Source organism: Henckelia pumila, chromosome 3 (genome assembly GCF_033568475.1).
Source record: "Henckelia pumila isolate YLH828 chromosome 3, ASM3356847v2, whole genome shotgun sequence".
NCBI lineage: Eukaryota > Viridiplantae > Streptophyta > Magnoliopsida > Lamiales > Gesneriaceae > Henckelia > Henckelia pumila.
Window position 1 is genome coordinate 131935468 of NC_133122.1, and position 13137 is coordinate 131948604.

The 13137-nt window shown below is 36.9% G+C and overlaps 1 protein-coding gene across 3 annotated transcripts; it reads right to left on the reverse strand.

The window, feature by feature from the left end:
* Positions 1-3532: 3532 nt before the first annotated feature.
* LOC140891251 (uncharacterized) lies at positions 3533-10675 on the reverse strand. Of its 3 annotated transcripts, XM_073299647.1 has the most exons (6): positions 10497-10675; positions 9975-10092; positions 9576-9701; positions 9384-9483; positions 4266-4331; positions 3533-3654 (listed from the first exon to the last, which is right to left on the reverse strand). In XM_073299647.1, the coding sequence occupies exons 2-5, from the start codon at positions 10002-10004 to the stop codon at positions 4291-4293; spliced, it is 297 nt and encodes a 98-aa protein (XP_073155748.1). In that variant the 5' UTR covers positions 10005-10092; positions 10497-10675; the 3' UTR covers positions 3533-3654; positions 4266-4290. The 3 variants fall into 3 exon arrangements, with proteins under 3 accessions (XP_073155748.1, XP_073155747.1, XP_073155746.1); XM_073299646.1 differs by lacking the exons at positions 3533-3654; positions 4266-4331 and having other exon boundaries at positions 9334-9483; positions 10500-10675; XM_073299645.1 differs by lacking the exons at positions 3533-3654; positions 4266-4331 and having other exon boundaries at positions 9334-9483.
* Between the last annotated feature and the right edge of the window lie 2462 nt (positions 10676-13137).

Here is a 13137-nt window from a genome sequence, read left to right on the forward strand (position 1 = left end):
CTGCAGACAATATCGCTGATCCACTTACTAAGCCCTTGCCAGGACCATTATTTGACAAACATCGCAAAGCAATGGGACTACGTAGTATGACTAGTTGGCTTTAGGGCAAGTGGGAGATTGAAAGAGTTGATGCCCCGCTAGCCAACTTGTGGCTAAGGGCTTTGAGAGTCTCTTTTTGTAAACAATCTTTGTTTAATATAATATACGTTCTTTAAATGACGTTCACTTTATCTTATTATTATATAATGATATACTATTGCTATTTTGATAAAGACCTTGAATATACTAAAGTAAGATGAGATAGTGAATATAGAGAGATCACTGTCATAAAACACATCTTATGTTCATTGTATATTCTAAACAGTTCCTAGTCAATTGAGCCGTCCACAAATAAGGATAAGGATCGCTCGAGATTGAGACTAGCATTTGCGATGCCGAGTACCACGTTTCATTGGTATGGAACATAGAGATGTTCAAAGCATGCAAATGGATATTCATATGATGAATGATCGAACTACCCTATTCGGACTTTCCAAGTGGTTATCACTTATCGAGTGGATATAGTCCGCAGTTTTGGTTGTACACCATTAGTCCTTATTACTTGAAACATCATTGAGACTCTATATGCTAGTACTGTGCTTTGACTCGTTTACCGACTCTATTAGGGTCATCAGATGTCGGGATTGGGTACAGTTATGACACATATAGGAGTCGATACTTTGTTGTCAAGGATTCACCGCACACTTACGAGTGTGGATATCCTATGCAATCTGAGGAGATATTAGTTTGACGAATCTCTGGCCAGAGTACATGATGTGTTTTAGGTTACTTGGTTTCCTAGTAGCACATGCGATGTCACTATTTGATCTTCAAGATGCATTGCATAGTTATCGAATCTCGAACGACTCTCGATGTACCAATAGTTGTTTATTCGATCGGGATATATGGATGAAGGGACCGTACTGTACGCTAACCAAAATCTATTGGTTCTTGCAGGCACTATCAGTGATACCTAGGGAATCATGGGGCGATGTTGCTAGGAGCTCTTACCATGATTCGTTCGGTAAATCAGAAATTGTTGTTCCAAGTCACAAGGAGTTGTGAGCCCACGGTTAGCTGTATACCTGAACCATTGAGGGTCACACAAGTAATGGATTTTTAATCCCCGTTGAGATAATTAAATTTAAAGAGTTAAATTTAGTGAATAAAGAAGTGGGACTTCTTATTTAAGAGTAGAGGGAGTAAGATTTCCTAAAATGACATAGTGATGGACATTTTTGGAAATCACTGAATTCGGATTCAAAAAATTTATCTTGACTTTAAAAGATGTAGAAATGATTTCTGTACACATTGGTGAAATTGGTTTATCAATCTGAGTCACGATGTATTTTATATTAATTTCTGAACATGCGGACTTTGCTTGTCAGGTTTGAACTTATGACTAATGGGCCCTAAGCTGTTAGCAGCCAACATTATAAATAAGTTATTGCAGTACAGAAATTTAAAACAACAGAGGCATAATTTTCGAAAACCTAGAGCCTCCTCTCTTAGGGTTTTAGGCCGCCCCCCTCCCCTACTGTGTTCGAGAATTTCAGTCTGCAAATTTCGAATTTGCAGTCTGAATTAGCAGATCAAATCTGTTATTTCTCTTCGTAGAAACTTCTAATAGAATTTCTAGTGCAGTCTATCAGAGGGATTAAACTTCTGTTCATGGACCTGATTGAAGAAACGTTCGTTCATCAGTTCCTGGGATATACAACAAGAGCAGTTTAATCTGTTGGTGTCCATAATCTCGTTTCGAGATTTTAAGGTAAAATTTACATTGTTTAAATTTTATGTTATCAATTTTAATCGTAGGAATTTGATACCCATATGGAATCGTTCCATATAAAATTTTAAAACTTCCGCTGCAACGGGTATCACTTTTTCGATCCGAAGAACGACCGTGTTCTAACAAGAAGCAGCCCGGTTCTCGCTTTTCACGACTCCATTGGTCCAGGAATGAATACTAGGGCTGAGTTGATTGCTATATTGAAGGGGCTACAGATTGGCAATCTTTACAATCTGTTTCTTCTTTGGCTTGAGGTTGATTCTACGATGGCTTTAGCTATCATTGATGCGGATTCCACGTGTTGGGATCTTAGCCATACCCTCATGCAAATCCAGAAAATTTTTCATGGCTCGAATGTGCAAATAATCTCATGTCTTCAGGGACGCTAATGCGGCGGCGGATGTACTGGCTAATATAGGACTTCAATTTGGGTTGGCTGCTCTGCATCCTTTCACATTCCAGAGGCGGTTGAAGTTGATCTGCAAACTGGATAAAGCTGAATTTTCTTATATTAGAGTTAGATCAAAATGTATATAACTTTGCTTTCTTGATTTTTGTTTGTAAGTGCAACTCCTCGAGAAATCTTGACCAAGTCTACTTCTCCTGTATTTTTTTTTTTCTTTAATAAACGGGTAGGGGACCCTAACCCCCTTCCATAACAGAAGGTTTTAGGAAAGAAAAAAAAAACTCCTAACACTTCTAAGAATGATTATAAATTTTTTTAAACAATGGCTTTGGTTCAGCTAATCCTCAAAGTGGGACGAATAGTTCTTTTTAGCATGGGATTGATTGAACAATTTCTTGAAATAAATTCAATCCTCAAAGAAAATTTAACTATAAAGCCCGTTCTTGGCATAAAATTTTGCCTAAACCCTGAACGTTAAAATTTGAATCAAAGTAGCCTATTATTTTTTCCAAAACGACATATCCCAAAAAGCCTTAGATTTGTGTCTTTTGATATTTTTATTTACGAAAATGTCATCCACTTTTGTAAGATATATGTATTTATTGCGTTTTGGTGATTGTTTGTTTAAGAAAATGTTTCATTTCTGATATTTTTTTTTGCTTGTTTTGTTTTCGTTTAAAAAAAAAAGACTATACAAGTACGTAAACACATGCACCATTCGTTTAAAAAAAAGAGACTATACAAGTACGTAAACACATGCACCAGAAGACTGGTTTCTAATAAACAAAAGAAACAACCAGACAAATTTAATTGAGAAATTAATGAATAGAAAAAAACTAATAAAAATCAGTATGATTAGTTTAGTTTAGTTAATCATTTTATTTAAATTTAAAATTTTATTATGCATGAAACCATCGTATGATTTTAGAAAGAATAACAAAAGAGGAAATAAATACTCACAAAACATCCAGCATTGCCTCATTGAGATAAGGAATCACAAAAGTAGTAGAACCGGTAGCACTACTGTCAGCATATCAAGCCATCAAAGTGCTTTTAAAAAGCAATTCTTAGCTTTTCGTTAACAAAATTTTATAAAATTTTAATTTTTTGTTAACGAAAATGCTAAGAAGTTCTTTTAAGAAGAACTCGCTCAAACACTACCTTAATTTGGTAAAATAGCAAAAAGTTTTAAGATTATCACGTCCAAATAGACACATGACATGAGATAGTAATGAATATCATAATTAGATGTCTTTACAGCTAAGAACACCTTAAACAACAAAATAAAATGCACAACGAGTGACCAAATTTACAAGTGAAAGCCGTTAAATATAATTCCGGAAGATATTATACGATGTGAAAGGGTAACTTTCCCATGCTCATCAGCGGGCAGAAGCGTGACTTCATCATCATCATCCTAGAAAAAAACAACGAAAACCATCTCCTAAGCTTCTTACTCCAAGATTAAAGAAAGACTAATAATGTTTTAACTTTTGGTGATACAGCTATGAACCTTTTTGACAATCACATGTTTAGATTATGCTCGAAAATTCATAACTTATTCCTCATTTATACACCAAAAAAGATATAATAAAAGTTAACGAAATCAAAGCAGTGAAGAAAGACTAATAACGTTTTAACTTTTGGAGATACAACTATGATCCTTGTTCACAATCGCATATTTAGAATATGCTATAAAATTTAATAACTTCTTCATCATTAACTTCAGGAAAGACATAATAAAAAGGAAAAATAATTTTTTTGTTCCATTAACTTTTTCGATATGGGTTTTGGTAAACTAACTTTGCATTTTTAATGTTTTTGTCTAACTGCATGCGTGTTAACTTCTGATTGGTCCAAAATGATAACGTGGACCAATCAGAAACTGACACGTATGCAGTTGGACTAAAAAACACTGAAAATGCAAAGTTAGCGTACCAAAATCCACATCGAAAAAGTTAATGGACCAAAAAACTTATTTTTCCTAATAAAAAATCAACAAGATCAAGACAGTGAAGAAGATGGTACCTTGATTTCACAAAATGCTGAAATTCTACCACCCACTTGATAAACAACAGCTCGAAAAAGAGGACACTGTCGGCAAGGGACATGCAATAAATGCATGTTTATTAGTCAGCAAAGTTAGAGTGCGTGGATTAAGGTAAGAGGTGCCAACATTGACGAATTGGATGCAAATTCACTTTTGAATTTGCATTCTCCACGCGTTTATACAGGGGGAAGAGCTCTATAAATAGAGCCCTTCCCTCCTCATTCTGAATATCCCATTCTCAAGTTCTCTTATCTGATTCTTGAGTGTTCTTCATCTCCCTTGTTTATTTCTATATATATTTGTGAGATAGGTTTTTTTCCTGTATAAAAAAGTGAGTGTCTTTTTGAAAACACAGAGAGAGGTTGTAATTCTCCAAATATTATAGTGGAATCTTTTGGTCTTGCCCGTGGTTTTTATCCTAATAATTTTTGGGGGTTTTCCACGTAAATCTTGGTGTCTATTTATTCTTCAATTTCCATAGTTTCTATCTCGTAATGCCACAGCTGGGACCAACAGGTGGTATCAGAGCCTTGGCATAAAATTTCTTAAAATTCTGAGTATGCTCTGTGGTTGCAGCTGTGACTGATCTTCCACATCAGAAAAGATTTTTTGAGATTTTATAAGGCAGGATTATTGTAGTCAAGATGACGGCAAAATACGAGATAGAAAAGTTCAATGGGAGCAATTTTTTGCTGTGGAAATTGAAGGTGCAAGCAATTCTAACAAAGGAGCGTTGCTTGGCAGCTATTGGAGATAGACCGGCGGATGTCATGGACGATCAAAAGTGGAATGAGATGAATCACAATGCTGTTGCCAATTTGCACTTGGCAATAGCGGATGAAGTTTTGTCAAGTATCTCGGAAATAAAAAGCGCAAGAGTTATTTGGGATACTCTGACAAAATTGTACGAGGTCAAGTCACTACACAACAAAATTTTCTTAAAGAGAAAGCTTTATACTCTTCGGATGGCGGAATCCTCATCGATGACCGAACATATTAACACAATGAATACTCTATTTTCCCGGCTAACCTCTATGGGGCATAAAATAGAGGAAAAAGAACGTGCGGAGCTTCTACTTCAGAGTCTACCAGATTCATACGATCAGCTCATCATCAATGTTACCAACAATGTTCTTTCGGATAATTTAAATTTTGACGATGTCTTAACTGCGGTTCTTGGAGAAGAGAGTCGTCGAAGGAACAAGGAAGATAGGTTGGCAACGTCGAAGCAAGCAGAGGCTTTACCGATGACGAGAGGAAGATTGACGGAGCGTGACTCCAGTGGGAGCCACAGATATGGTAGATCCAAGTCAAGAAGTAAGAAGAAGAATATTTACTGCTTTAAATGTGGCGGTAAAGGGCACTTCAAAAGAGAGTGTACGAAGAGAATCGAAAAGGGATCTCAAGGAAATGTGGCCAGTACTTCAGGCGGTGGTGAAATATTATTCAGCGAAGCAGCAACAGTTGCGGAAGGCAGACACAAATTTTGTGATGCATGGATTATGGATTCAGGAGCGACGTGGCATATGACGTCAAGAAGAGAATGTTTCGACCACTATGAACCAGTCTCAGGAGGATCTGTATTCATGGGAAACGATCATGCCTTGGAAATCGCTGGGGTCGGTACCATTAAAATCAAAATGTTTGATGGTACTATTCGCACCATACAGGAGGTACGACATGTGAAGGGCCTAACAAAGAATCTTTTGTCTTTGGGGCAATTGGATGATATTGGGTGCAAAACCCATATCGAGAAAGGGATCATGAAGATTGTGAAAGGCGCGCTTGTGGTTATGAAGGCGGAAAAGGTTGATGCAAATCTGTATGTATTATTGGGGAAAACAAACAAAGAGGCGGAACTAGCTGTTGCATCAATTGGTTCGGGGGAAGAATCAACAGTGTTGTGGCATAGAAAGCTTGGACATATGTCAGAACGAGGAATGAAGATTCTCTCAGAACGGAAGCTGTTGCCGGGACTTACAAAAGTGACTCTACCCTTTTGTGAGTATTGTGTTACCCAGTAAACAACACAGATTGAAGTTTGGCACGTCTACTGCCAAAAGCAAAGGCATATTGGAGCTGATTCATTCTGATGTTTGGCAAGCACCGGTGGTGTCCCTAGGAGGAGCGAGATACTTTGTCTCGTTTATTGATGATTTCTCTAGGAGATGTTGGGTGTATCTAATCAAGAAGAAATCAGATGTTTTCGAAATCTTCAAAGTTTTCAAAGCGCGAGTTGAACTTGATTCTGATAAGAAAATCAAGTGTTTAAGGACTGACAATGGAGGAGAATATACCAGTGATGAGTTTGATGCATTTTGTCAGCATGAGGGCATCAAACGACAGTTCACGACGGCTTACACGCCTCAACAGAATGGAGTGGCAGAGCGGATGAACAGAACTTTGTTGGACAGAACAAGGGCCATGTTGAGTACTGCGGGTCTACCAAAGTCATTTTGGGCAGAAGCAGTTAAAACCGCTTCTTACATCATCAATCGTTCTCCTTCAGTGGCGATTGATTTGAAGACTCCGATGGAGGTGTGGACTGGCAAGCCAGCTGATTATTCTCGATTACATACATTTGGAAGTCCGGTGTACGTGTTGTACAATGTACAAGAAAGATCAAAGTTGGATTCCAAATCCAGAAAGTGCATCTTCTTGGGCTATGCTGATGGAGTAAAGGGGTTTCGCTTGTGGGATCCTACTGTCCACAAGCTTATCATCAGCAGAGATGTTATCTTTGAGGAAGATAAAGTGAAGGGAGACAAAGGCACACTGAATTCAGAAACTACTATCATTCAGGTGGAAAATAAGACCGACAAAGATCAAGTTTCTTGTGAAGCAGTACCAGAGCACGAGGAACAAGAACCAGTTGAGTCAGAGGTTTCCAAAGTGAGGCAGTCAACTCGAGAGAGAAGACCACCAGGTTGGCTTTCAGATTATGTCACTGAAAGTAACATTGCATATTGTCTGTTAACAGAGGATGGTGAGCCATCGAGTTTCCATGAGGCTACTCAAAGCTCGGATGTATCCCTGTGGATGACAGCGATGCAGGAAGAATTGGAAGCATTGGACAGAAATAAAACTTGGGATCTTGTTACACTACCACGAGGGAGGAAAGCTATAGGTAACAGATGGGTCTATAAGATCAAGCGTGATGGCAATAACCAAGTGGAGTGGTATCGTGCGAGATTGGTTGTTAAAGGGTATGCTCAGAAAGAAGGTATTGACTTCAATGAGATATTTTCTCCTGTGGTTCGACTTTCAATAGTCAGAGTAGTATTGGCATTGTGTGCGGTGTTTGACCTACATCTGGAACAACTAGATGTGAAAACAGCATTTCTTCATGGCGATCTTAAAGAAGAAATCTATATGCTCCAGCCAGAAGGTTTTGCAGAAAAAGGCAAAGAGAACTTGGTTTGCAGGTTGAATAAATCTCTGTACGGTCTCAAACAGGCGCCGAGGTGTTGGTACAAGAGATTTGATTCCTATATCATGAGCCTTGGGTACAACAGACTCAGTGCAGACCCTTGTACGTATTTCAAGAGGTTTGGTGATGATGATTATATCATTTTGCTGTTGTACGTGGACGACATGTTGGTAGCAGGCCCCAACAAAGATCGGGTCCAAGAATTGAAGGCACAGTTGGCTAGGGAATTTGATATGAAGGACTTGGGACCAGCAAACAAGATTCTAGGGATGCAAGTTCACCGAGACAGAAGTAAAAGGAAGATTTGGCTTTTCCAAAAAAATTATTTGAAGAAAGTCTTGCAGCGCTTCAACATGCAAGATAGTAAGCCAGTTTCAACCCCTCTTCCTATTAACTTCAAGTTATCTGCTGAGATGTGTCCTAGCAGTGAAGCAGAGAAGATGGAGATGTCTCGAGTACCGTATGCATCAGCAGTGGGAAGTTTAATGTTCGCTATGATTTGTACTAGACCAGACATTGCACAAGCAGTGGGAGCAGTCAGTCGGTATATGGCGAATCCTGGACAAGAGCATTGGAGCATGGTTAAGAGGATCCTTAGATACATTAAGGGTACCTCGGATGCTGCATTATGTTTTGGAGGATCTGATTTTACACTCAGGGGCTATGTGGATTCAGATTACGTAGGTGATCCAGATAAAAGAAAATCAACTACTGGTTATGTGTTTATAGTTGCAGGAGGTGCAGTCAGCTGGGTTTCAAAACTGCAAATAGTTGTGGCGTTATCTACAACGGAAGCAGAATACATGGCAGCTACTCAAGCTTGCAAGGAGGCAATATGGATTAAAAGGTTATTGGAGGAGCTTGGACACAAACAAGAAAAGATTCCTCTGTTTTGTGACAGTCAGAGTGCCTTGCACATTGCAAGGAATCCGGCCTTTCATTCCAGGACGAAACACATTGGAGTTCAATTTTACTTTGTACGAGAAGTAGTAGAGGAAGGAAGTGTGGACATGCTGAAGATCCATACGAAGGATAACATAGCTGATTTTCTGACCAAGCCAGTAAGCACAGAGAAATTTGAGTGGTGTAGATCCTCAAGTGGCCTCGCAGGAACGTAAGCAGTGGAAATGGCAAGATTGAAAGGATGTATGGAGATGTGTTTGATTCTCAATCAAATCTCCAAGTGGGAGAACTGTCGGCAAGGGACATGCAATAAATGCATGTCTATTAGTCAGCAAAGTTAGAGTGCGTGGATTAAGGTAAGAGGTGCCAACATTGACGAATTGGATGCAAATTCACTTTTGAATTTGCATTCTCCACGCGTTTATACAGGGGGAAGAGCTCTATAAATAGAGCCCTTCCCTCCTCATTCTGAATATCCCATTCTCAAGTTCTCTTATCTGATTCTTGAGTGTTCTTCATCTCCCTTGTTTATTTCTATATATATTTGTGAGATAGGTTTTTTTTCTGTATAAAAGAGTGAGTGTCTTTTTGAAAACACAGAGAGAGGTTGTAATTCTCCAAATATTATAGTGGAATCTTTTGGTCTTGCCCGTGGTTTTTACCCTAATAATTTTTGGGGGTTTTCCACGTAAATCTTGGTGTCTATTTATTCTTCAATTTCCATAGTTTCTATCTCGTAATGCCACAGCTGGGACCAACAGACACTCCTCACTTCCATCTTCTCGTGCTCTGAAAATCATCCCACAAAATGTACATGCAGTATATGAGGCCTTGCAAACCTTCACAAGCTTGAAATTCTTCAACTGTGACCAGTAGGAAAATTGCAAAAGAGAATATTAAAAAACAATAATGACCAGAGCTGTAAAATGTAAATACATCAAATAACTTGTCTAACTTTGATGTCATTGTAAAATTTCAAAGCTAATTCCGCATTATGTCGCACTTCAACTATTTTGTCCGCATTTATAAATGTGAGTGCTGCACCAGGTCTACGAGTTGGCTCCTCACATAAATCACACATCTGTCAACAACGTTAACAACAGTTTAGTTTCTGACATTCATTATTTGACACGGTTTTTAATAACAAAGTATATTAGCATGGAAAATTAATCCACCCAATATGTCGGATCCAATTCACGAGTTGAATGAGGTTCAAAAGAATGATACGATATCAAGAAATTTGCGTAGAAGTCTTGTTTCTCCAATTTAGTTTTTCCAATTTAGTTTTTCTTTTCATACTTGGAAAAGTTTATATGATCCAAAATTAACATGGACTAAATGACGAATTTCATACTTCATGCAATCTTGACAACGAAATCCCCATGATTGGAAAATAATCTGAAATTGCAGGAGATTTTGAATCATTGTAGGATTCTATGTCGCTGGAGTCAGTATCACTGTGATCTCTGTCGCTGCACATTTACATTAGGACCAGATCAACATTCAATCATAGGAAGCCGAGGCCGAAAATCTCAGAAACATAAATAAGCAATCATTGATGAATTTTATGCCATGCACGTAACAAGAAGACTAACAGAATGAAAATCAAACAGATTTGGGATATGTGTTATATATCACTTATCAGTAATCTTTTAGATTCTATTCAAAGACTGCAAAAAGATTATGACAGCACATAAGAAGAAAAGATGGGAAATTGTATTCGATGTATATAAGAAAATTCAAATCCCATATCAAAAAACAAAATTTAAAAGCGCATGATCAGTCGCGTGGCACTACAAAAAACAAATTCAAAGATATAAGCAAGCAAGGGAAACTTTATTCAGCAAATATTCAAATCTCAAAAAACAAAACTTACAACCATCACGGTAGAGCAGCCGGATCATAGCTTCCTATCTGGGGCTTTTGGGGGGAGGCCGGGTTCCATTGACGGATTTGGTTGAGCCTTTGATGCATGGGACCGGAGAAACATGGCCGCAGCCACGGGAGACGGTGCTGGAACCCTAGATATAGCTCGTTGGATCAGTTGAGCCGCCATTTGTGTGAATACAAAATTGGATATACCAAAAATAATGTTAATTTGGGTACGCGTATCCCAAAAAATATTGTATGTTCGATATCCCAAAAAATAAATTAGAGGCCCAGAGAAATGTAGATAATATATATATATATAATATATATATAATTTACATTAGTAAAGGGAAAAATAGGAAAAAAATTTTGGTGTGTTCATGCCACACCAAAAAGTAGTTTTTTTAATGCTCTCAATCTTTATATAATAATAATATAATAATATAGATAATATAGATAAAACCAAAATTTAGATTGTTGGATCGTTTAGTGTGTATAAAGTGGGAGAATACACCACTTAAAATTTTCTTTTTTACTAATCGATTATCTTTTTCTTTTTGATAATGATTCACCAAAAGATTTGAGTATTACAATAAAATTTGCAAAACCCCAATTGAATTAAATGACTTAAAACAGACTCAACTGAAATTCCTAGCATATTACAAGAATAAGAAAACTTATCTTCCAATAGATGTTTGGTGAATATATCATCAGCTTGTTGATCAGTAGACATATGTTCTAGACGTATATTCTTTTTCATCACGCGATCTCGTATAAATTGATGTCGAATGTCTATGTGCTTAGTTCTGGAGTGCAGTACTTGACTATAAGTGATGACAATAGCACTTGTGTTGTCACAGAAAACTGGTGATTCAATAGCATTAATTCCATAGTCTTTCAACTGCTGCTAAATCCATAAGATTTGAGAACAACGGTTTCCTAGCTGCTGCAAGATATTCAGCTTCTGCAATAGAGGTGGCAATGGAAGTCTGCTTTTTACTGAACCAAGAGATGAGTCTATCACCCAGGAATTGACATGAGCCACTGGTGCTCTTCTTATCTTGCATAATCAGCATCAGTATATCCAACTAAATTAAATGATGAATCCTTAGGATATCATAGTCCGACATTTTGTATCCCTTACAAATATTTTAAAATCCTTTTAGCTGCAATATAGTGAGATTGTTTTGGATCAGATTGAAAACGTGCACATATGCAACATCAAACATAATATCAGGATCTTTAGTATATTTCATCTGTAAGATATAACAATGAACCAATCAGCCCTCGATACATGGTAATGTCTACTGAAATTCCCCCTTCATCTTTATCAAGATTAGATAATGAGCTCATTGGGGTCGTAGCAGCTGTGCACGATTCCATTCCAAACTTTTTCAGTAGATCTTTAGTATATTTCATCTGATTTATGAAGATCCCTGACTCTAGATGCTTGATCTGGAGTCCTAGGAAGAACATTAGTTCTTCCATCATACTCATTTTGAATTGTTCCCGCATCATGTAGCATACTTCTCACAAAGCTTGACCCAAAAATGATGCCATCAACATAAATTTGAACTAGAAGCGTGTGCTGATTTTAACAAAATTAAATAATGTTTTATCTAATGTTCCAATAACAAAGTCATGCTTAAGTAGGAATTGGGATAGTGTGTCATACTGTTGCGTATTTTTTTTCTCGCAAGTGCACGATGTCAAGTTTTAATATTTAGTGAGTAGAGTATCGTTCTCACGAAGAGTATGTGTTGAAAATTATATAGTACTTATAAATAAAATAGGTTAAACTTTATTTAGAAAAGTAATAAGAGAATTTTGTTATCAAAATTAAATAATAAGAAAAACTGATAAGCAAATCACACACTTGAGATAAAAATCACTAAGAGATAAATATCAAGAGAATTAATTTGATTTCACTTAGTTTAGACAACGACTAATTTTAATTTTATGCTCATCAACTCCTTTCATTTAATAGCCAAGAACACTTAAGTATTTCTATTTACCTCTCTCGAACAACAAATAGAGTATATCAATTAACCTTGATTCTAATATCCCTACTAAAAATTTCAATTTAATGATATGTGATAAATAATGTTCTTACATAAGATATGTTAAAGTTATATGCCTCCCGAACTATATAAAACATTAACAGTGTATTTTCTAATAGTTCTATTCAAAATCCCCTCTCTCGAGTGTCGAATTTCAAATAAATTTAACAATTCAATTATTGATAAGGTAACTGAAGACAAACAGTTCTAGAAAATATAATTAAATTAAGGAAATTCAATCCAATAAATTAAAAAGCCATAAAAATTGTATCTACTAAGCTACATCATCCTCTAGACTTAAAAGTTTAGTTCATAATAAAAAATAAACAGAAACAATTCATGTTCTTCGAACCATACATCAATTCAGAATTTAAAAGCTCAAGTAAAGAATAACCTATCCGAAATAGCGCATCTCTGTCCCTATGTCACGCGTTCTTTGTCTTTGTTCCTGATGTTCTTCAAATTTATGCAGAATATTCCAGCCCTCAAGTCTCTCTCAATCTCTCACGTTTGTGTAGTGATCTATTTCTCAATGTGCAGCTGCTTCCTCCTCTCTTTTTTTTTTGGTGATGTTCAATTACTTTTTTA

Bases quoted from the DNA above. Each gene is read 5' to 3' on its own strand.
- LOC140891251 (XM_073299646.1), bottom strand. From the start codon at position 10,004: ATGGGGATTTCGTTGTCAAGATTGCATGAA. The intron at 9,702-9,974 runs GTATGAAATTCG...CGTTGTTGACAG, and splicing joins CGTTGTCAAGATTGCATGAA to ATGTGTGATTTATGTGAGGA. The intron at 9,484-9,575 runs GTTAGACAAGTT...TACTGGTCACAG, and splicing joins AATTTTACAATGACATCAAA to TTGAAGAATTTCAAGCTTGT.